This window comes from Pipistrellus hanaki, assembly GCF_964339955.1.
Source record: "Pipistrellus hanaki genome assembly, chromosome: 11".
In the NCBI taxonomy this organism is placed as follows: Eukaryota; Metazoa; Chordata; class Mammalia; order Chiroptera; family Vespertilionidae; genus Pipistrellus; species Pipistrellus hanaki.
Window position 1 is genome coordinate 26,283,798 of NC_140513.1, and position 24,769 is coordinate 26,308,566.

The following is a 24,769-nucleotide window of genomic DNA, read 5'->3' on the forward strand; positions in this document are numbered from 1 at the left end:
TCTTGTTTATCTTTTCAAAGAACCAGCTCTTAGTTTCATGGGACTTTTATATTGTTGTTTTAGACTCTATTTTGTTTATTTCTGCTTTGATTTTTATGACTTTCTTCTACTCAGTTTTGGCTTAGTTTATTGTTCCTTTAAGTCTAAAGTTAGATTGCTTGTTTCTTGAAGTAGGCCTGTAATACTATGAATTTCCCTCTTAGGACAGCTTTCACTGTGTCCCATCGATCTGGGGTTGTTGTGTTCTCATTTTCATTTGTTTTAAGGCATCTTTAAGTTTCTTCCTTGATCTCACTGTTCACTCATTCATTGTTTAGTAACATGTTATTTAGCCTCCACATCTTTGTGCTTTTCAGTTTTTTTTAGATACTTAAATTTCATTTCCCCCTGTCATAGAACATTATTCTTTTGATTTGTTTCAACTATTAAAAAAACTATTCTAGCTCACAGGCTTTACAAAAAAAAAAGGTCATGGGCTATAAATTTTGGCTATAGGCTGCAGTTTGCAGATCCCTGTTTTAGAAGGGTAAACAGAGAGTTTAGTGACCAGAGCAACTGCCCACACATCAAGAGAGACAGGCAGGATCACAAGTGTGAGTCCCTGATTCTCAGAGAAGATTCTTGATATGATTTCAATCTTTTTTAAATTTACTGAGACTTGTTTTGTGTCCTAACATGTGGTCTATCCTAGAAAATGCTCCATGTGCACTTGAAAAAAACGTATATTCTGCCCTGGCCTGTATTGGCTAAGTGGTTCAAGCATTGGCCTGCTTACCAAAGAGACTTGGGTTCGATTCCAGGTCAAGGGCACATACCTGGGTTTCAGGTTCAAGCCCTTGCCCTGGTTTGTCTGGCGTATGCAGGAGACCACCAATCGATGCATCTCTCTCACGTCAATGTTTCTCTCTCTCTGTCCCCCTCTCTCCCTTCTTTCTACTCTCTCTAAAAATCTTTTTTAAAAAAAAATATATTTTATTGATTTTTTACAGAGAGGAAGGGAGAGAAATAGAGAGCTAGAAACGTCGATGTCTCTCTAAAAATCTATGGAAAAAATACCCCCGGGTAAGGATTAACAACAACAAAATGTATATTCTGCTGTTTTGAGGTGACATGCTCTGAGGACATCAATTAAATCCATCTGATTCAATGTGTTATTTAAGGCCACTGTTTCCTTATTGATTTTTGTTTGGAAAATCTATCCATTGATGTTAATGGCGTGTTAAAATCCCCTATTACAGCTCTTGCCTATTTGGCTTAGTGGGTAGAGCATGGCCTACAGACAGAAGGGTCCCAGGGTGGGGGAGATTAGATTCTGGGAAAGGGCCCCTCGATTGCAGGCTACTCCCCAGCCCTGGTCCTGGTTGGGCTCATATAGGAGGAAACCAACCTATGTATTTCTCTCACATCAATATTTCTCTCTGTCCTTCCCTCTCTCTAAAAGTCAATGGAAAAATATCCTCAGGTGAGGATTTAAAAAAAAGAAAAGAAAAATCCCCTATTATGACTGTATTCCTGTCAACCTCTCCCTTTATGTCCATGAAGATTTACTTTATGTATTTATGTGCTCTTATGTTGGGTGCATAAATGTTTATAAGGGTTATATCCTCTTGTTGGAATGCTCCATTTATCATTATATAGTGTCCTTCTTTGTCTCTTACTATAGCCTTTGTTCTGAAGTCTATTCTGTCATTGCCAGGGACTGGAGGAGAGGAAAGTAAGGAGTTGCTGTTCAATGGGTATAAAGTTTCAGCCAAGCAAGATGAATAAACTCTAGAGATCTGCAGCACAACAATGTACTAATAGTCAACAATATATCGTACACTTAAAAATTTGTTAAGTGGGTAAACCTCACTATGTGTTCTTTCCACAATAATAATTTTAAAAAGATGTTAATACTTACTCAAAGCAATCTATGGATTTTATGCAACCCCTTTCAAAATCCTAATGATTTCTTTTTTCAAAAATAGAAAAATCCAACCCTAAAATTCATATGGAACCTCAAGGGATCCTGAATAGCTAAAACAATCTTGAAAAGGAAAAACAAAGTTGGAGAATTCATTTCCCTTATTTCTAATCTTACTATAAAGTTACAGTTTTAAAAAGAGTGTGGTACTGGCATAAAGACAGACATATAGGCCAATCAAATACAACACAGAGCCCAGAAATAAACCCTGGCATATATGGTCCAATTATTTTCAACAAGAATGCCAAGTTTATGTAATGAGAAAGGACAGTCTTTTCAACAAATGGTGTTGGGAAAACTGGATTTATATGCAAAAGAATGAAATTGGGTCTTTATCTTACACTATATATACAAATTAACTCATGAATCAAAGACCTAACCATAAGAGATAAAAGTATAAAAACACCTAGAAGAAAACATAGGAGGAAAGCTTCATGACACTGAATTTGGCAATGATTTCTTGGATATAAAACCAAAAGCATAGGTAACAAAAAAAGAAAAAGAAAAATAGGTAAATTTGACTTCATTAAAATTTAAAACTTGTCAGTGGGGTATTTTGTGCATCTAATACTATACAAAGGGTTAAAAAGCAATCCACAGAACATATCTGCAAATCACACATCTGAAGAGATTTCTCTCCAGAAACTCTTACAACTCAACAATAGAAAGACATATGAACTAATTTAAAAATGGCCAAAGGATTTCAATAAACTTTTCTCCAAAGAAGATAAAAAATAGCGGAAAAGCACATGTAAAGATGTTCAAAATCACTAGACAGAAGAGAAATGGACGTCAAAATCATAATGAGATACTACTTCATAGCCATTAGGATGACTATTATTAAAAAAAAAAGAAAAGTGTTGGCAAGAATGTGGACAAGTTAGAAACCTTTACACTCCTGTGGGAATGTAAAACGATAAAGCCACTATAGAAAATGGTATGACAGTTTCTCAAAAAAGTAAATACAGAATTACCATACAATCCATCAATTCTACTTCTAGGTATATACCCCAAGGAAAGCAGAGACCCAAACAGATATTTGCACACTCATGTACAGAGCAGCATTATTCATAATAGCTAAAAGGCAGAAGCAACACAGGTGTCATGGATGGATGAATGGATAAACAGAATGTACAATAGTATATACATACAATGAATATTATTCAGCCTTAAAAAGGAATGAAATTTGGATACAAGCTACAACATGGATGAACGTTGAAGACAGTATGTTAAATGAAACGAGCCAGTTACAAAAAGACAAATACTATGTGATTTGACTTATATGAAGTACTTAGAGTAGTCATATTCATGGAGAAAGAAAGTAGAATTGTGGTTGCCAGAGGTTTTGAGGAAAAGGGAGTGAGGAATTATTATTTATTGAGTATGTAATTTCAGTTTGAGAAGACGAAAAAGTTCTGGATATGGATAGTGGTGATGGTTGGACAATATGAATGTACTTAATGCCACCGAACTATACACTTGAGAATGGTAAATTTTTATGTTATGTATATAGGTGTCCCCAAAAATGTATACAAACACTTTGAATAATTGTAAAGGCAGTGTTTATTAAAACACATTTCATTTTCAGAGTTGAACTATCAGCTATAAAAGTCTATATACATTTTGGGGAGACACTCTGTATTTTACTTCTCTCCCCCCCCCCCCCCCACACACACAAATAAATGTGGCAAATGAGAGGTTCTGCTCTAAGTTATACTTTTTCTTTAGAATCCACCTCTCACTCCACTCTCACCTATGGCTGCCTCTCTCAACAACAATGTTAATACCTGGCCACTCAAAATAATATGCTCATTTTGAATGATGAACTAATTTGACAGGCACTACAATATCATATGCCAATGTTTGTGTGGGTGTGTTCTGAGTAACCTCAACCCGGGCCAATGACACTATGACCACAGAGCCTGCCCTTACTCTGACATGAAATGAGCCATCCCAGTCAAGTGACTTTTGGTAGAGTGCTCAGTCACTGTGTATGAGTAACAGCAGGAAAGGGTGAGTTATTGTCCCAGAGGAAATCAGAATGCATACGGCTCCTCGTTGCCAGATTTAGCAAATAAAAATACAGGACACACTGTTGTTGATCTGAAATTGAAATTTAACTTGGCCTCCTGTGTTTTATCTGGCAATGCTCTGAAGTACTGGAAGTTGAAGAGAAAACAAGTCACACAATCCCGAGTATTCTGGGGATGCTGAGATCTTAACTAGGGAACCTACACAGGAAAATAGGAAAGCTCATGAAAAATATATTCATTACCCCCTGGTCCTTGTGGCTTAGCTGGTTGGGCATCCTCTCCTGCACCCGAAGGTTGCCAGTTTGATTCCCCCCCCCCCCCACACACACACCCATGGGCTTGATCCCTGGTAGGGGGAGTGCAGGGAGCAGCTGGTATCTTGCTCTCACATCGATGTTTCTCTCTCCCTTCTTCCCTTTCTAAAAATCAATTAAAAATCTTTTTAAAAATGTATTGATTATATATATATATATATATATATATATATATATATATATATATATATTGATTTCCAGACACCATGCCCATTAATCCAGCTCAGGAGCTCCTCCCCGCTTTAGGTTTTTATGACCCAAGATTTACTTATGAAGGTGGGTCCGAGGGTGAGAGAAAGGGAAAGTGAAGAGGGATAAATCAAAACTACAAATGGGTGGGAACATACCCAGACTCCAGTTTGTCAGGCCTGGCCTCAAAGAGGGACCTTAAGCACTTAACCTAAAAACCAGAGGAAATCAGATTTTGATTCTGCTGTCTGGCCAAGCCGAAGAGAAACAAGGGTGGTGAGTGCCCTATGGCCATGCAGCAGAAGGGGCACAGTTAACAGAATAGCAGGGTAGGTGGTGGGATCCCTCCTTTCCCCCACAATCTGTATCATTATGGCCTCTAATCCCTATTTTTACCTACTAATACTCAGTCCTACTTACAACAATGCCACTCCACGTCAGGCAACTACTTCTAAGCTTATCAACTCCTACAGCTTTCTAGCTATTGTTTTATCACTCAGCAATGCTACCCTGTTTCCCCGAAAATAAGACAGTGTCATATTAATTTTTGCTCCCAAAGATGTGCTAGGTCTTATTTTCAGGGGATGTCTTATTTTTCCATGAAGAAGAATACGGTACACATTTATTGTTAAATGAAAAGAAAGGAAACTTATTACCTGTATATGGTATGGTAGTATGGTAGTTGTCAACACAAACCAGACAAACTGTGAATCCTACAGTATTAAGAATTTACTAACTTATTCAATGACAATCATGTCATCATCTTCTGGAACATCATCATAACAATCCAATTCCTGAATTTCCTGGTGAATTTCTTGTGACTCCATTTCTTTCAGAATCAGTGGACCAAATCTGTCATGTTTAGCCTAGGGGGGGCCTTATTTTCTGGGGGGGGATGCCTTATATTTCACTCAGAAGGAAACCTGTAAGTAGGTCTTATTTTCGGAGGATGTCTTATTTTCGGGGAAACACGATATCTACTTTCCCCATGGAACCTGGGCCCAACCTGAGGTCTGCACCCTGTCTCACCCTCAGGAAACTGAACCTGTGTAGGTCATCCTCCCAGGAATCAGTGAAAACAGGTCCCAGGCTCCGGTTCTCTGGGAATTCCATCATTAAAAGGCCCGGGTTCTTGTTTATTACGGACACAGCTCATTCAGTGGTAATCCCTGTCTGACTCTGGTCTGCTGGGATATAAATGGCCCATATGGACTGATTACACTACAGCAGGATTTAGAATCTTTGATATCTATCGCACCAGGCCTGTCTGGGATGTCTATCCCTCCTGTTGGAGATAGGGGGTGGGGTGGTGGAGCGGGTTGGGTATCCAGGAGCTAAAGGGTAAAATAACTAAGATTCTTCATTCCTCTGACCTGTCCTGAAGCACCGCTGACCAGCTGAGCTGAGCCAGCGGTAAAGGCGGTGGCCAGCCTCCAGAATCCTTCTCCGGAGGGAGCGGCTAGTCTCTTGGGCAAAGCTCTTCCTAGGTTATCTGGGCAGCCTCTAAGGCACTAGCCAACACACATTTCTGCAGCCCCAGCCCTGACTGTTTTTTTTTTCTTTTTGCAAGTAGAACATAAATGGGAACAGCTGATACACAGAAGCTAGCATGTAAACGAAATTAGATGCATGACTCGAAAGACTGAATAGATTCCGTTTTATGCTCCCAATATGAGCACTGCAAGTACACCCCCCTTCCCCCACAGCTCTTCCTTCTCTACCCTTCCATGTGCCCAGAGCCACCTGTCCCACTCGAGCACTCCGCTCACAGCCTCTGCAGCATCGGGCTCATTCATTTATTCACCCACCAGCAAACATTTCCTGCGTGCTGCCCCGTGTCCCACCCTGTCCTGGGCGCTGGGGATACCGATGAGGGGTGCGCGGTCCTTGCCTTCAGGGCAGGCCCCCGGGGCCCACAGGGGCAGCCCGGCGGCCCGGGAGCAACAGAATCCCGGCGCCCTGCCCGCAGGTGAGCGCGGCGGCGGGGACTGGCAACCTGCCCGGCCAGAGGTTTCCGGAGGTAAAGCTGGATGCACCTGAGCTCCCATCCCGGCAGACGCCAACGTGGGAACCGGGTGCCGCGGGGCGGAGGGTGCAGAGGCCGGCGGGGCTGCTGCCTGCGGGGTCCCCGCGCTCCCAGGCGGCACAGGAGAAGGAAGAGGAGGAGGAGGAGGAGGAATGGGCGCAACGAGGACCGCTGGCCACGGGGCGCGCGGCAGCTGCGCGGGTGTCTCCGCGGGAGCAGTTTGAGGGGACGGTTGGGCTGGGGCTGGGGTGACTCCCAGGGGAGCGGTGGCCCTGGGTGTGTGCGGGTTCCGCGGATGGCAGGGTTGGAGGGTCAGGGGGAAGACGGAGGATGCGTTGGGTCCGGAGGGTCCGAGCGGCCGGGAGGATGGGGATGAGGGGATGGACGCGGGGAGGCGCGGAGGGAAGGGCGGTGCCGAGCGCTGGACCAGCGGGCAGACCGAGGGCCTAAGGGGTCCCCGGGGAGTGCGGGCGGAGGGCAGCCCGGCCCGCTGCCCGCGGACAGGCCTCCCTACCTGCTCTCCGTCTCACGCGGGCGATCCTGCGGCGGCGGCGGCGCGGCGGCGCCTCGCACCCCCGGAGCCTGCGCTGCAGCCGGCAGGCCGGCGCCCCCTCCTCTGCAGGCGGGTTGGTGACGCCCGGCCCCCCTGCAGCTGCGAGGCCGATGGTCCGGTCTGGACGGCCCTCCAGCCGCCCCTCCGCCGGCGCGCGGGTCGGACGCCCTGGGCTCGGGTGCTCGCCGGCCGCTCGGGCTCGGGCCGGGCAGGGCGCAGCGGGTCACGCGCGGCGCTTCCCGCGAGGGGCGCGGCCGGCCGGCGCTGGCCCCGCCTCCTGCGGCCGCGCCCCGCCCCTGCGGGCGGTGTCCGCCCGAGCGGCTGGGTGGGCAGGAGCCCAGCTCCCCGGGCGCAGGCCCGCCGGTTTCCCAGGCAGGTGCACTGGCTCAGCCTCCTCCGCCTACAACGGGAGATGAGCAGTCCTGCCGAAGCTCTCGGGGAGGGTGGGGGGGAGGGAGGGGATGGAAAAACAACAAAACTAAGGCCGGATCGCAGCTGAGACCGCTTGAATCAGCATCCCTGGGGTGGTTGGTGCCCAGGCTGTGATAATGTTGGAAGCACCCCATGGATAAGCCAGGGTTAAGCAGCCCTGGTAAGACCTGGAACTGACAGACTTTCTCCTTCGTCCAAAACTGTAGCCAGGCCCTTCTGAGACCCCTGCTGGACTTAGGCTGGACCGCGGGCTTTCCTCGCGGGCCTCGTAGAATCCAGCTTGAGCGAGGATCCTGGGAGGTCGGTTGAGTAAAGATTCCTCATCCTTAGTATTGGACCACCCTGGATATCTTAGCACCCTGGGCTGGCGCCAGCGAGAATGTTGTTGGATCAGTCTAGCAGGAAACCCTTCCCCCCGACGTTTCCTCTTAAGTGATTGCTATGGTCTGGGCGCTATGGTTCACATGAATGTTAGACCAGGTGCTATGGCCCAAAACTCATATGTTGAAATCCTAACACCCGAAGGTATTTGTAGATGGGGGCCCTTTGGGCTGTGATGAGGTCATGAGGGTGGAGCCCACATGAGTAAGGTTAGTGCTCCTGAAGATCTCATACAGCTGCCCTAGCTGGTTTGGCTCAGGGATAGCGCGTCAGCCTACAGACTGAAGGGCCCTGGGTTCGATTCCAGACAAGGGCACATGATTGGGGATGTGGGGTATGCAGGAGGCAGCCCATTGATGATTCTCTCTCATCATGGATGTTTCTTTCTCTTCCTCTCCCTTTCTGAAATCAATAAAAAGTGTCTTTTTAAAAAATCTCACAGAGCTTCCTAGTCCAGTCCTACAAGAAGTCTGCAACCTGCGAAGAAAAGAACCTACTCAGCACTCTGATTTTGGGCTTCCAGCTTCCAGAACTGAAAAATTATTATTGCTTATAAGCTACCCAATCTGGTAGTGTTGCAACAGCCTGAATAGATGAAGACTACTTTTCTTTCTTTTTCTGTTGTGATTTTTAATCCTCACCTGAGGATATTTTCTCCACGGTTTGTTTTTTTTTTTAAATATATTTTATTGATTTTGTACAGAGAGGAAGGGAGAGAGATTGAGAGTTAGAAACATTGATGAGAGAGAGTCATCGATCAGCTGCCTCTTGCACACCCCCTACTGGGGATATGCCCGCAACCAAGGTACATGCCCTTGACCGGAATCGAACCCGGGCCCCTTCAGTCCCCAAGCCGACGCTCTATCCATTGAGCCAAACCGGTCCCGGCTCTCCACGGGTTTTTTAAAGAGAGAGTGGAAGGGAGTGGGAGAAACAGAACCATCGAGGTGAGAGAGACACGATTGGTTGCCTCTAGCATTCACCCGGAAGGGGCCAGGGATGGAGCCTGCAAATGAGGTATGCGCACTTGTTCATAACTGAACCTGCAGGTCTTCGGACTGTGGACCGATGCTGCTGGCGCAAGACTAATTTTTCATTCACTGACTCCTACCTTTGAACCTTGGCTATAAATCCCTATTTGTCCTTGTTGGGATCTGAGTTGAGCTCAATCTCTCCTCCACTGCAAGACTTCATTGCAGTGGTCCCAAAACTTATCACAATAGTCCCCCTTAAATAAAGTCTGTCTTACCATTTTTAACAAATGTCATGAATAATTTTTTTCTGTAACAAAACTCATACGCTTCCTACTCCTTATGGTAGACAGGGTGTGTGTGAGACATCGAGGATCCCATTGTCTCCTTCTAGCTAAAGGCGGGGTGGGGGCAAGCGGTCATTAGGCAAATAGTTTAAATGAGGGATTTGATTTCCAGAAACGTCAATTTTCTACCAAAGTTAATTTGCAGCACTGGAAACAGGATTCATTTGCATTGTTATGGGCAGAAACATCTTGCATTATTACTAGTATTTTTAACAGAATTGCAATTTGGAAATCTCAATCTAGTTGGAATGTGAATATTGAATTAGAGGAAGGTAAAAAAGAGGCCAGTTAGGTAATTATGATGAGAAGTGAGAGGGCCTGAATTAGGGCCGTGTCTGAGGGGTTAGATAAGAGGAGATAGATTCAAGAGAGCTTAGGGTGTAGAATCTATGGGACTTGAATGAAGTGTGTCATTGGCGGTGAGGTCGGGGGTAGAGTAGAGCCAATAGTCTAGGATGACTCCAGCATCCTTCAAATGCCCGATAATAAAATGTCCAAATTTTAACTTGATCCAGAAGACATGGGAAGCCCTTAAAGGATACAAAGATGAGGGTTGACATGATCAAGTTTGCCTTTCAGACAGATTATCTGGGGAAGCTTTGGACAGGAGAAAGCCAGGAAGATGAGTTGGGAGATTTTATGCAGCAATACAGGCGAGAGATGATTAAAGTCTGACCAAGGGCAATGGCAGTAATAATGGAGGGAAAACAAGACATAATAAAGATGGAGAATTCACACGACTTCATGACTTATTCGACATCAGACTAGAGGAAGACTAGAGGATGACTCCCATTATTCTGCCTTGGGTGACTGGAATGATGGTGGTAGCATACTGGGATGAAATTTGGGGGGGGGGGGTGGTGGTGATGGTAATTACAGATTGGTGGGTTGAGTGTGAGTTTCTTGAGATTCAACTAAGTGAAGGCTCTCAATCAGTTTAGTAAATGGATCTGGATTTCAGAAGAGAGGTATTGGTTAGAGAGAGAATTGAGAATCTTTTTGTTGGTAAACGTATCATCAGTTTGGATAAAATCAGTCAGGAAAAGTGTACAGTGAAGGATGAGCAGGGAACCTAGTGCTGAGCTTTGGGATCAATGTTTTACGATGTGCTAAGACACATATGTCAAACACAAGGCCCGCGGGCCAAATCCAGCCTGCCAGGCCTTGCAATGTGGCCCGCACCGCGCTGTCATCACTGCACTCCGCTGTCAGTTTATGACATTGTCAGTTTATGACTGTTCAGTAAACCATTCGGCCCGCGATTTAGGCTGGATTTTAGATTTTGGCCCCTTCTCTGATTGAGTTCGACACCCCTATGCTAAGAGGATAGAGCTATATAGTGAAATATTGTAGTCATGCTGAGGTCAAGAAAGAGTTTGGCAGCAGGAGGCAGAAGAGTGGCAAGGAGTTTTAAAAAGGAGAGAAAAAGGCCGAGACCGGTTTGGCTCAGTAGACAGAGCGTCGACTTGGGGACTGAAGGGTCCCGGGTTCGATTCCGGTCAAGGGCATGTACCTTGGTTGCGGGCATATCCCCAGTAGGGAGTGTGCAAGAGGCAGCTGATGGATGACTCTCTCTCATCGATGTTTCTAACTCTCTCTCTCCCTTCCTCTTTGTACAAAATCAATAAAATATTAAAAAAAAAAAAAAAAAGGAGAGAAAAAGGGGTAAAGGAAATGCTGGTTTAATTTGAAGGGGGAGGGTGGTGGATCTGTGGTTCCATGATATTGCTTGGACTTATGTTATTGTCCCTGGGGCCCCAGCAGACCATACAAATCTCTCCACTCCAAAATAAGCAATTTATTGCTCCACCAACATTTTTACAAACAATTTCCCAAGTAAATACAATTTATTCTCAAAACAATTTTATGGAATGAAGACAATTATGGCTATATCCCTTCAAGAAAATATTTAATCCTCTGAAATGTCTTCCTCCCAATTCTGAGGCCCAAAAAGCTATCAGTTTTTGGGTCAAAGGCATCAAAGAGAGAGGAAGGCAAAATTTTGAGCTGTCTTTAAGGCAAGAACCACCTCCTTTTTTTTTTTTTTTTTTTTTTTATCCAGATACTCTCCTTCAGCTTCTTATGACCATTGTTTTTACAGGTGTCTCCTCCTTTTGTTACCCAGGACCAACAAAGACTCTTCCTGAATCCCCCAGACAAACCTGGGGAGGGTGCCTGACTGGACTGTTTGGTGAGGAGCTAGCAAGGTGAATGGTTGTTCTGAGTATGGAGAACAGGACCCCGAGTCAGGTTCTTAGGTTCTGTTTTCCTTTCCCTTCCTCACACTGCCCCTCTCCACCCACCACTTCCACATTTGCTTGTCTGGACTAAAACTTAGAAGCATTGATAGGAGGCCCAAAGTCACGTGTTTGTTTTTGTTTGTTTTGTTTTGTTTTTGAAATGCAACTCTGACAGAAATCTGGGAGCTCTTTCTTTACCTTCCTTTGCCTTACATGGGCATAGCCTCTGGGGAAGGGAGAGGCTGAGCCCCTGGAGTGAGAGTGGAGGCGCAGGTTTATGCTGCTTTCCCAGGGTAACTAAGCCCTCCTTTCTAAGTTAGGTGAAAACAAGGGAGGAAGAGCAATGACTGACTCCTTTGGGGTTTCCCTAAGGGCCTCTACCTTCTGTAAGGACTTTTCCTGGACCGCTTGACCTTCATAAACATGCCGGAAGTGATGAGGGGCCCAAAGCCCTGTTTGTGGGAGAATGCGTAGGCAGAACGTCGAGAGCCTGTAATTTTCATTTTACCCCGGACTGGGAATGTCAGCGGATGTCTCAGGCCATGAATTGTGTCAAAAACCTACAGCCAGAGCAAGGGGACAGGGTGTTTATCCACAGAGGCAAAGGCAAAGAGGGTCATGAATATTATCTCAGTAGATTCCCTGTTCCACTCACCTTATCCACACTTAAGGGCCATAATAGTGGTTTGAGAAACTGGTACCCAATGGCAGGCAACAGACAGAGGACCACACTGAGCATAATACTCAGCCACAGTTGTGGCACATTCAGAGTGTTCTTTGCCACACCTGCAAACAATGAGCCAGGAGGGGAAAGGCTGAACCAGAGCATAGAGGGAGGGGCTGTCAGCCAGAACTTAATACCTCTACAGCCCAAAGAAGGAAGTTGTTGATTTGGGGACAGTTTAGTCTCCTCAGAAATAATATAAATGCAAAAGGATTGCAGTGAGGTCCTTTTGACAGCCAGTCACTGTGAATCCACATGCCTTTGTCTCCCCCTAGAGGCCGGGCAGGACATGAGCGTTGGAGGTTGGTTATAGGAATCAGAGCATTGGACTGGACACAAAAGTGGGACAGAGGACTTTTGGAGGAGGGAAATTAATGGCTTGATAGAGGTGGGAGCCAGCTACATCTACGTATATATTCTCCCTGTCCTCATCAGAACGAAGATGAGAGAAGGGAAATTAATATGGGAGATAATAAGGCAGGATCCCACAGTGAAAAGAATATTGGACTGGGAACCAGGAGACTTAGGTTGAGTCATTTAAAATTAAAAAACCTTCAGTCTCTAAAATGGTGCTATTAATTCTTGCTCTGACTACCTCAGAGGATGCTTGTAAAGATCAAATTAGGTAAGAAATTGAAAATGTCTTCAAACTCTATAAGGCAATAAAATAGTTCCCCTAGCAAGATTCTGAGTCCTTTTAGGGCAAGGGCCATGTCTTGCTCCTGTCTATCTCCATAGAGCCTAGCACATAGTAATAGCTTCTCAGTAAACATTTATTAATGTCCCCACTCCCCCTCTCCCCTGGACACACACTGAACAGAGCCTTACCTAGGAATTGGAAGATATTGGGCAATATTATGCACAAGCCACCATCACTGTACAGCAAGAATAAGATGCAAAAGTAGAAACCCAGGCTACCCCAGGTGAATAAGTGATTGATCATCGTCCAGTAGGTTGTCTCCAGGGCAATCTGAAAAACACCCTCTTATGTGCAATATTCTATAAACCTAGGACCTATCAGCCACTTCCATTCTCCAATTCTACAACAGAGGATTCTCCCTTCCCACCTTCCCTCCTTGCTCCCCTCCCTCTCTTCCAGAGAGCCTCCCCATCCAACGCCCTTACCCCCACCACTCCATCCACACCTGCATTGTGACCACCCAAAGCAGGGAGGTCTGCACTATCAGGGAGAAGGACTGGTAGTCAGAGATTTCCTTCCCATCACTGCGCACTGAGTTGAAAATGGTACCCATAGGTATAAAGAACAGCACGAAGGAACTGTAGATCCCATGTACTAAACACTTCAAAAATTCCTTCTTGTTGAAATAGAGGTTGAGTTGGCCTGGCTCATACAGCTCTGGGAAGCGTAGGCTCCATGTTTCATTCACATCCTGGAAAGATCAGAAGGTAAGGAGGAAGGCTCAGGAAGGTCCCATCTCCATCAGAGTAAAGGCTTCTCCCCATACTGAATCTGCTGCCAGCTGCCTAGGAACTTCCTCATGGATTACTTGAGACGTGGAACCAGAGTACAGAGCAGTGGCCACAGACACTGCTTGAAATCCTACCCTCTAGGCAAGGATCTAGTTGGTGGAAGAAAGCTAGGAGAAGGTTAAGATCGTGGGAAGGACATAGAGGCAATGAGGACTGGGGACTTTAAGAAAAGAGGCAATTAAGATTGGGATAGCTGGAAGGGAGGACTGGATCTTGGGGTGGGGGAGCAGTTGGGATAGGAGTCCCCAGTTTTAAGTGTTCCAGTGGGAGGAGAGGGGGAAGCCAAGGGGGACCAGAGAGTTGATTGGAGGTGTCCATGTCCTGTGATGCCTCTCACATTCCCATGGCTACTGGCGACTCAGGTAAGAGGATTCTCTACGTGGATGACATTGGATCACCCTTTTCTCATAAATCTGAAACTCTGGATAACAAAGTTTGGGGCTTATTTTGAGAGGTTGTGGATCCCTAGAATTAGACCATTAAAGCTAGTTAGGTCTGTTGAGTGACCCAACTCATCCCTCTTGCTCCTCTGAGGCTGGCAGCTACATCATGGAGAATTTCCTTCCTACCCTGCTGGAGACTGAAAACCATGACCCCATGATGTCCTCTTTCAGCTACTTTATTCCTCTTTGGAGACTCCTTTTCTATTCCATGTGCCCAGGACTGGAGGTTGAGGTAGAAGAGGAGAGAGAGGTAGGGCACCAGGACCTCCAATGCCCATGATATTTCTACAGAGACAGATGGCTCCCTTGGGCTGACTCCCTAAACTCCAAAGGTATCATACCCAGACTCCCATGCTTAGTCTTCAAGAACCCTCATCGAGGTCTCCCTACATTGGCTTATCTCCTTATCTCTGTATGGGTCTCTCCTCTCTTAAAGTCCCTTGCGTTATCTAGTCCTGCCCCAATGACTATTTCCTTTCACTACTTTGGTATATACTCAAATTATTATATAGCACAATTTCCATGTGACTCTCTACAAAGATAAAATGCACACAAGAAAGCTTGGATTTCTAAAACTGATTATTAGTCTACGTGGAGGAGGATTCTTTGTCCCATGATACCTCTCCAGTGATGAGCCCCCTTCCTTGCTCTGGAACTTATTCTATTTACGCATGTATAGCCCATTCTTTCTGTCCTCCTCACTCTTGGGAATATTCCTCAAGGATCCAAGGGTTTTAGCTGTGACTAAGGCTTGCTGTTAGTCTTACCTGGTCAAATAGACTCAAGCCCAAGACAGGGAGGCAGGTGTAGACCAGGTTGTAGAAAGTGATAAACCAGGTATCATAAACTGTCTGGAAGGATACCAAGGCGATTTATTAGATTCTCCTCTTCTCCAAAGTCCCAGGTCCATCTCCCAAGTCCCAGGAAGCCCCTTCCCCACCCACCCCCACCCCCTGCCACCTTCCCCCTCTCCACTTATCTATCATTACCCTAATTTAGAGTAGGATTTGAATTTCAAAAATCTGAGATGGCTGACTCCAGTCTCTATTGGTCCTACTCTACGTAGAACTCTGGCTACCAGGCTGAGGCAAGGCTATATCAAGTTTGTTTGTGGCCAACCTTATGAGGTTGATTTGGACCAACCCTACCATGGCTGGCACTGCCTCCTCCCTGCACAGAAAGCTCCCGGAGGGTGCTAGAGAACGCTAGCTATAGCCCTCAGGAATGTAAACCTTAGGGATTTTTTCTTTATCTGCTTTATGGCATTCAGTAGCTTCTATAACATTGAATACTTTCTAACATTGGCAAGCAGGACAGGAGAGACCTACTGACCCTTCCCTCTCTAGGTGCTCCATCTTAGGGCCTAGAGAGGGCTCCTTTCCTTACTAGCCACAAGAGGTCAGCAGCAACACATAAATGCACATAACTACACCTCCCACAAACCAGACCTGCTTTGTTAGACACCGCACGTATACAAGTCTACTACTGCCTGCTGACTCGTCCTTTTCTCCTGGAGCCAAAGGCAACAGAGGTAGCAGGGCTCTCCCAAGAGAATTGTTCCCGAGGTTGTTTATCTTGGGAATCTTTGAGAGTCTCTTGAAAAACTTCTCATAGGAAAAGGGACTCCTTGGGGAATATCAAAATCCAGGTATCACCGTGGGAAAGATTTCATATTCAAATGAGAAATTAATTCATTAGAGCAGATCTAGATGCACAAGAAAATAGACAGGGCTTGCTTAACAACATTTCACTGAAGAAGCTATAGGTCGGGGGTGTGACTAACCACCATGATTCTGCCCAGTTAGAAATGTATGAGTTATTATACGACCCCTTTTTTTTTTTCTTTCTTTCTTTCTTCCTTTAAAAAAAAAAAAAAAAAAAAATATATATATATATATATATATATATATATATATATATATATTTTATTGATATTTTTACAGAGAGGAAGGGAGAGAGAGAGCTAGAAACGTCGATGTGAGAGAAACATCGACTAGCTGCCTCTTGCACACCCCCTACCGGGGATGTGCCCGCAACCAATGTACATGCCCTTGACCGGAATCGAACCTGGGACCTTTCAGTCCGCAGGCTGATGCTCTACCACTGAGCCAAACAGGTTTCAGCTATACCACCCCTTTTTCATCTGCAGAACTGTTGTAGGCAGTTAGATAGGCACAAGCTAAGTAGAAATGATAGCCCAGGTGTAGAGGGTGCCTAGCAACGGGCAAAAACTACAAGCCCTTGCACAACCACTCCCTTAACTATTAATCCCTGGAGATGACATCTAGCCTTCAGCTGCATTTCAGGTTCAGAGCCAGAAGCAGATGGAATGACTGATGCCATGGCTGACATCAGGACCAGCTGCATTGACTAATGACCCCCTCTGCCCTGGTGCTGACCTATCTATCAGTGGACACCATGACGCTGAGGAGACACACCTGGAAAGCTGATGAATCTACCTCCCAAAAAAAGCCCTCAGGATGGAGGACCCAGTGGGGATCTCTCTGGAGCACACCTGAGCCTCCCCGCTGCTCTTCCCCCCCCTCCCCGCCCCCCCGCCGTACTCCAAGAGCCCTTCTTCTGTCTCTCTAACTTGATCCTGAGTCCACTTCTATGGCTCACTACTGCTACCTCTGAGACAGTCTAAATTTCTCTTATAGTAAAAAAAAAAAGCATTAGAACAAAAATAATGCGTGGGGTTTTTGTTTTTTTTTCTTTTGGAGGGGCTGTTGGGATGGGGAAGGAGAAATAAAGGGAAGTTATGTCTCCAAGTATGGCTATAGGTGAACACCGTAACCAGCTTGCTGGCAAGACCCAGAGGCCCCTTGAGGCTCAGCCTGTTCCAATAAAGATTACTTTGAATGCTTAAAAAAATAGGAAGAAAGAAAAACTCCCGTTACATATGTTTGGAAACTCTAGGTCTCTGTCAGGAAAAAGTTGAAAACATCCTATGGGAGAGTTCTGAAGGTGGGAGTCATGGCCAAATCAGAGCCAGGCCAGATACAGTAGGGTTTGGAATCTAAGGCTCAGGGTCGGGTTCGGAGATGGGATAGGCATGGCTGAGGGGCTTTACAGAGGGATAGCGGCATGTCAGACATCTGGTCTCTAGAGGAGAGAAAGTCTGAGCTGGCTGAAGTGGGGATGACAAGAGCAGACCCAGTTTACCAAGTGGGAAGTGCCGCCTGACCTCCTACCTGTGCAGAGAAGCCGTTGTAGAAGGAATACCAGAAGTGCAGCATAGTGAAGGCAAAGTTTTTGTAAAAGAAGTAGCTGAGAAACTTGCACATGCGGTTATAGGACCAGCGGCCGTGGACCAGGAGCAGACGGTGGAGATGGTGGAACTGGGAGAAGGCGAAGTCGCTGCTGAGCATGGCCTGCATCCCCTCCTGGCCGCTGATTCCGACCCCAATGTGGGCGGCTGCAAAAGGAAGCCCAGAAGCTTCTCTGACACAGACGTTGAAAGTGTAAAAGGAAGGCCGAGCCATGTTGTACAATCCCTTATTTTACATTTAGAAGACAGTTAGGCTCAGCTCAATACGGCACTTAGGGCAGCCTTTCCTCCTTAGCGGACTGCCCCACAAGTCAAAAACAGCTCCTTCATCCGCTGCTGCTCAAGAACGCCTGTCATGTCTAGTTTTAGAAATGGTCTTGCATGGTTTTTGCACCTGCTATAGCCACCTGGGCTCTGCCTTACTGTCCAGATGTTGAGGTAAACATTTCTTCATCTCTCCTGAAGCCACTTAAGTCAATTAGAAATGCAGGATGGATGCCAATCTAACACAATATTTAATTATTTAAGTTTATCTAAGCAGCTAAAATCCAACTGTTGGGAGGAATAAGTGATCTACTACTTTGTTACTGTTCTTCAGGAAATCTACGGTGACTTTTTCTGGATTAAAAAAGATAACATGGAAGTTCCTAAAATTTTTAATTAGCCTGTTGTAGTGTAGGTCAAATTCTTTGATTTTTCTTGCACAAAACTATTGCATTGCTTAATGGATAATGAAAAACTCTAAGGTCCTAAAAAACAGATACATTCTAGAAACGGGGGGAGAGAGAAAGAACACTTCCTAGTAGAATATCTGCTAGTGTTTCCTGTATGGAGGGAGGCTGGACGGGAGGACCTCAAGATGTTGTCCGTATCTCACAGAACCACAAGCTGTTGGAGGCTGACAACATTCAGCTGAAATTAAAACCAGTTTCAGCCATTTGTTTCTATTCATCAGAAGTGAGTCAGGAAGTCTGCTATCCTCCTCCAGCCAGAGGAGTCAGGGCAAGCTCTCTAGAACACTGCCTTAGGGAGGAAAATATCCCCGCACTGGGCCTCACTGTTCATTCCCTGGTTGGGCGGCCCTGTCTTCAGCCTAACTTTGCTCAGGCCTAAAGCCTTCAGAAAAGGAAGAGATTATGACGCCTGTCCAGGGGTCCTCTCTGTGGGCTTTGATGCCATCTGTGGTAGCACAGCCTGTCCTGTGTATATATGCATGGCTCTTGTATCTTGTGGGAGCTGTGTGTATCTACATGTGTACAAGGGTTAAGGAAATGAATCGAAATGTGCATGCGTACCTCTGGGTATGAGCTGATGTATTATATGTGTAAATAAATGGGAATGCAGGGATAGGGGAGCATGAATGTGGCTGAAAAGCAGTATCAATGTACAATACAGTATATGATATACGGGAGTGTGAGCCAGTAGCACTGCGTCCCCCAGACCAGTTTTGCCAATAGAGGAAGGAAAGGGCAGGCTGGGGGCTCACATGCCTTTGATCATGCCGACATCATTGGCCCCGTCCCCGATGGCCAGTGTCACCACCTTCTTGTACTTCTTCACCAGCTCTACAACCTGCGCCTTCTGAAGGGGCGTCATCCGGCAGCAGATCACCCCACTGCACATGCATGCTACTCGCAGCAGCTGCACCTCCAGGTTCCCTTCTAGAGCGCAGGCCTGTAGCAGCGGGCACACGCACATTTCAGGGCAGGACCTTCTTAAACCCCTCCACTCCGTGCTCTCCTGTGCCACAGGGAGAGGTCAGGCACCGCTGTTCCCAAGGTGCTCTCTCCCAAGGGTCCTAGGCATCCTCACACCTGACCCAGCCTCCAGCAGGAAACAGTCAGGTCTCTCACTGCGCCTCATCAGCTGACGGGGCGATAAAGCCACATTTCCTTTTGGAGGACCTGGTTCTGCTCACTTCCCCCCTCCCCCTAAGGGACCGGCCACGCCAGTAGTCAGGAATTTGGATAAGGAAGGAATGCACTCATCACCCATGCCGGAGAAGGCTTGGGAAAGGGGTTTGTCAGGCAAGGGCACCTGAAAGGAAGGGGAATGGTCTGACTCATGGGTCTTGAAATTTCCCTGAAGTGGGCTGGGCCTAGGAAAAGAGTTCCTTGGAGGAAGAGAACAGAGCTGTAGCTCTGTGGTGCCCACCAGACTGTAGCCATTGATGATCAAGCCATAGTTGCCATTCGGCTCCTCCTCGGGTATCCTGACGGGCTTTTTGGGCTTCGTGGCGAGGTACCTATTTATTGGGTCTGATTCCATTAGAGCTTCAGGTTTTATCTTGTATAACGCTGACCTGAAAACCAAGAGGAGTGGTCAGTGTCTGACCTGAAGCCACAGAACTTAGGAAGGAAAACGTGCCCCAGAGTGAAAGTGGGCAAGATGGACATAGAGCCTCTGAAAAGCACTGACTTGAGACCTGCCACTGCCTTAGGTCCCTGACCATTCACACACCTTCCCACCCTACCCCCATACTCCAGCCTCTTGAACCCTAATGCTTACTCACAAACTTCTCTCAAATATTTTAGGCTTTTTGTTTTACCCCTCCTCCATTTCTCTTCTATTCCTTCTGGTAGTGTGAGGGTCATACTGGGTGAAGAGGTGGGTGAGAACTCTTGTGTTCAGGGATAGGCCAGGGCAGCTCTCTCATCTATACCTGAGTTCTTTCTCAACAGCCTCCTGATCCTTGCCTTCCACAAAGAGCAGCCCATCCATATCATCCTCAAATACGCTAGAGGCATAGGCAATGTTCGTAGCAGTCTCTGCAGGGAAGGGGGAACACAGGTCACACTTTCACTGGAACAGGGTGCTTTCACAGCATACAGTTACACAGACACGAGCAGTGGGCTACCAAGCCCATGTGTCCACATTTGCCATGGATGCAAAGTGCGTTTTTCACGAGTCAGTGGAGACCATATTGAAACATACACAGGAGACTATCTACTTGGTAGAGACTTGTGAGTTATTTCCTGATAACGAGAATTATTCTGGCTTAGCCTCCTCCACAAAGCCTTCCCGTTTCTTAAAGCAATGTCAGTTTGTATCCACTTCTCCAGGCAATCAGGATGTATAATATTTCCTTGAATAGAACTATGCACATTTCTATGCTGGATTTTATGAGAGACTGAGATGGTTAGGTTGTAGTCTTTCCTTCACATCAAGAAATCTGAAATTTAGAATAAATTCATACCGAAGGAAAATGAAAAGTCCTGAACCCTGGCTTGAAGTGGTATTAATAATCAGAGGAGAGTTGCAATTGTCAGAAAAACTTTCTTGGAGAAAGGCTTTGAGGATGAATAAGACTTGTCTAGGGGAAGTAAAACATTTCAAATGGGGAGACAACTCAAACAGAGGCTCTCCAGGAGAAATTCGTTTGTTTTGGGACATAGTGGAGGTAATGGTTGCATTAGGATGGAGATGAGGATGTGTAGGCAACAGGTTATCAAGGTCTGGAGGGCCAGATGGTAGAGTCCACCTACCATGTAGAGTCACTGTAGGGACATGAGCAGCGGAGTAACATCATAAAAGTAGAATGTTTTAGGTTGTTTGTGGGTCATACTAAAATGAATAAGGGCAAGAAACAGAGAGAAGTTTTTGCAAAAGTTCAGCCAGCAGGGGGACCAAGGCCGAACTAGGGTGATGGCATAGCCAAGAGGATTTCCAATGTTAATCAGCTTATCAATAACCCACAACCTTCGGACCAACTACCAAGAGGATTTTCAAAAGAACTGATGAGACATGGTGAGAGGATGAATCTTTGGGACAACAGAGAGGGGACAGTCAAAGGCAACGCTAGAATTTTTAGCTTGTGAGCTCCTCGATGACAGACATCTGTGTCCTCTGCCCTAATATAGCAACTAGCATAAAGCATGTAGTTAGCGAATTGTCCTAGTGGACTTGACCTGGGTTATAAGGTATTTTTTTCAAATAAATGCATAAGAAAAAAAGGAAAGGAAGAAATGGCTAAGATGGATAGGAAACATGATTGGTCAGGTGAGGTACTCCCCTTTACCTTGCTTATCTCCAGTTAAAACCCAGATTTTAATTTTGGCTTTGCTTAGCGTTTTGATTGTCTGAGGCACTTCATCTTGCAGCTTATCTTCTATGGCTGTGGCCCCTAAGAGCTTTGAACAGAGATAACAACAAGTGAGGAAAAAGGAGAGTCACAGCATTTCGTGCTACCCAACAATTCAATGGGCACTTCAGCATCCTCTGTAGGAAGCTGGCCCTGTCCTGGCATGAGGAACCCAATAACGTAAAAACTCAGCACACTCTACCTCTCAACAGACGTAGCTTTTCAACCACACGCTGAAATCAAATTTGGAAATACAGACTATTAGGGATCAGGAGGGAAAAAGACTTGCCCAAGCCATACATGATGCTGTGTGCCTCTTCTAAACCATTTGTTTCTCAACACACTTCCACTTCTCTCTGGATTCACAGCATGCTTCCTGCCTTTGGTCTCCAAAAGCAGTGGGTTCCAGATAAAGGACCCCCTACCTCCCATTCCAGTTTTTATTTCAACCCTACAGGAGCTTGGGTGGACCTCTTTTGTGTTTGTACCTACTACAGCCCTCTAAGGTGTTTTTTGTTTTGTTTTTTTACAGAGAGGAAGGGAGAGAGATAGAGAGCTAGAAACGCCGATGAGAGAGAAACATCGACCAGCTGCCTCTTGCACACCCCCTATCGGGGATGTGCCCGCAACCAATGTACATGCCCTTGACCGGAATCGAACCTGGGACCTTTCAGTCCGCAGACCGACGCTCTACCGCTGAGCCAAACCGGCTTTGGCGCCCTCTAAGGTTTTTAAGGCCTTTACCCACGAAAAGGGAAATAGCTAGATTAAAAGCTTCTAGGTCCTCAAATGCTTCTCTGTCCTTTAAGTCTCTCCTCCTCACTTTGCGCTGTTCCAGCCACCCTAGCTGCTTGCTATTTATTTAACAAGATAAGCCTGCTCCTGTTTCAGGGTCTTTGTTCTTGCTAAGGGTCTTTCTTCTGTCAAGTTAATCCCAAAGAGACCTGCTTGGCTTGCCTGGCACGCAGGAGGAGTTTAATAAATATGCCAAATGAATGAGGGAATATTTTTGTCTTAAGTCTTCCATCAATTAGTTCTGGACTATATAATCTGTGCTTTATTCAGATCCTAATTTCTCCCAGATGACTTATAATAGCTTCTGTGAGCAGATTTGGGATAAGAAACATTGCCAGAGTCCTACTTGGTTTGGCTCAACGGATACAGTGTAGGTCTGTGGAGTGAAGGGCCCCGGGTTCGATTCTGGTTAAGGGCACATACCTTGGTTGCAGGCTCCTGGCCCTAGCAACCAATTGATGTGGCTCTTTCACATCAGTGTTTCTCTCTGTCTCTCCCTTCTACTCTCTCTAAAAATCAATGGGAAAAAAATCCTTGGATGAGGACTTAAAAAAAAAAAAAAGAAAAAGAAAAAGAAAAGAAACATTGCCAGAAAGATAACATTTATAATGAGTGCATTTTTCATTATTTACGGATTTCAAAGATACAGGATATTCTGAATTAGCTTGCATTCAGTATCCAGTATCCAGAGAGAGCCTGAAGCTATTGCTTTGCTGGCTGCCTCTCAGAGCCCTTGCTCAGTTGGCTGACCACCATCCCACATCGTGCCCGTGTCTGTCCCTGGCTTCCTCCCACTCACTATCAAGTCTTTTTCGACCTCTTCATAGATGTTTGATATTTTATTTTCCCGGTCCTCCAAAGAGAAGGAGACTTCACTGTGTTTCCGGTACCAGGCAGAGAAGTCCGACTTGTCCAGTTCTCGGTAGGCCACCAGGAGGGTGCGAAGGCCATCTCTGGCAAACTCCTGCAAGACATGTATGTGCACTGAGTGGACCTGGACTGGGTTAGCGCTCAGACCAGGGAGCAGCAACTGGACCCCACAGGCCCCGTCTATTAGCAAATAGGGTTTAATAGTTACTACCCTGTTTCCCCGAAAATAAGACAGTGTCTTATATTAACTTTTTCTCCCAAAGTTGTGCTAGGTCTTATTTTCAGGGGATGTCTTATCTTTCCATGCGCTAGGTCTTATTTTCGGAGGATGTCTTATTTTCGGGGAAACACGGTACCATGGGTAAGGAGCTACCCTAACTAGAAAGCAACTGCTGAGCTTTCTCAGCAAAATGCCTTAAGGATTGAGCCAGCAGAGTTGGGGGCAAAGTTTGAGAGTACTGACAGGAGGTTTTAGTTTCTATCTGTAATTAGTTAATTTGCATTGTGACCATAGGAAAAACCAAGCTTTCTAGATTAATTTCTTGTAAAATTCAGCCCCTACAGAGAAGTTAATGATGTCCACAATATGAAAATGAAGGGAGTAAAAAGAAAAAAAGTTCTTATAAAAAAAAAAAGTTTTATAAAAAGGTATTTCTATTTTTGACAAGCATACATTCATTTTATTTTCCTGTCTCTGACTTCCTTCATTAAGCATTCAATGAACATCTCAAATAGCACACATATTACATATTTGTCTTCAGCTGGTTGACTCAGCAGTGTTAGTGAGGCCACTGCTGAAATGCTTTCTGGGTGAGCTAGCATCTTTTTACTCCGTGGCCACTGAGATATATCCTAACCATAGCTTGCTGTCTTGCAGAAGTTTAATCCTGGTCACAAGGAGGGCTGGGTGAGAATGTGGGTGGTTTAGGGTAGAACTCAACTGAGGGAGGGTCAGAGGCAGATTTTGTGTACTGAGAATTGCACATGAATAACAATTCTACATGATCACTGTTATAGTGAGCTTCAAAACAATACACTTTTGCATTATAAGAACAAAGAGAAATAGAATTTATCATCTTGATATTATGCTCTTAATTCCCCGTGTAACTCCTGAGTGCTTGATGTTAGGTGAAATTAACATAAGACAGTATATGTAAGGAATGCCATCTTTTAAACCTCTGTACTGTTGGCAGGTGAAGCTATGAAACAGAAGGCTGAGAGAAGATCTTAGAAACTTCTTAAGAAAAAAAAATACGGCAGAAACTGATTTTGCATAGGATACTGATAACAGGAATTGGCAAGCTTAATACACTGATAGGCTATTTTTTAAAAATATATTTTTTTATTGATTTCAGAGAAAAGGGAGGGAGGCAAAAAGAGAGGAAGGAAGAGAGAGAGAACCATCAATGATGAGAATCATTGATCAGCTGCCTTCTGCACACCCCCCACCGGGGATCAAGCCCACAACCTGGGCATGTGCCCTTGCCTGGAATTGAACCCAACTTGGCCATCCCACACAACCAGATGCCACCAGGAAGCACAGAAATGCCAAGGCCCCAATGGAACCCTTTGAGAAACAGACCCCAGTTCACATACTGGAGCAGAAACAAAAAGACAGTGACACCTGTTGGAGCTCAGCTGGGAC

General features: G+C 45.5%; 2 protein-coding genes across 2 annotated transcripts in view; both read right to left on the reverse strand.

The window, feature by feature from the left end:
* Positions 1-7,175, reverse strand: part of RUSC2 (RUN and SH3 domain containing 2) — a 55,026-nt gene extending 47,851 nt beyond the window's left edge. Inside the window, exon 1 of the mRNA XM_084898807.1 lies at positions 7,040-7,175. The gene's annotated coding sequence lies outside the window, so the exon portion shown is untranslated. The remainder of the gene's footprint in view (positions 1-7,039) is intronic.
* Positions 7,176-10,670: 3,495 nt separating this feature from the next.
* LOC311630071 (phospholipid-transporting ATPase FetA-like) overlaps positions 10,671-24,769 on the reverse strand; it is a 63,739-nt gene continuing 49,640 nt past the window's right edge. The window contains exons 20-30 of the mRNA XM_084898811.1: positions 23,054-23,218; positions 21,397-21,508; positions 20,041-20,146; positions 19,533-19,680; positions 18,869-19,052; positions 17,302-17,525; positions 14,875-14,958; positions 13,319-13,564; positions 13,002-13,143; positions 12,105-12,235; positions 10,671-12,009 (exon numbers count right to left, since the gene is read on the reverse strand). Coding sequence (XP_084754937.1) covers positions 11,827-12,009; positions 12,105-12,235; positions 13,002-13,143; positions 13,319-13,564; positions 14,875-14,958; positions 17,302-17,525; positions 18,869-19,052; positions 19,533-19,680; positions 20,041-20,146; positions 21,397-21,508; positions 23,054-23,218 — 1,725 coding nt within the window. The 3' untranslated portion in view covers positions 10,671-11,826. The remainder of the gene's footprint in view (positions 12,010-12,104; positions 12,236-13,001; positions 13,144-13,318; positions 13,565-14,874; positions 14,959-17,301; positions 17,526-18,868; positions 19,053-19,532; positions 19,681-20,040; positions 20,147-21,396; positions 21,509-23,053; positions 23,219-24,769) is intronic.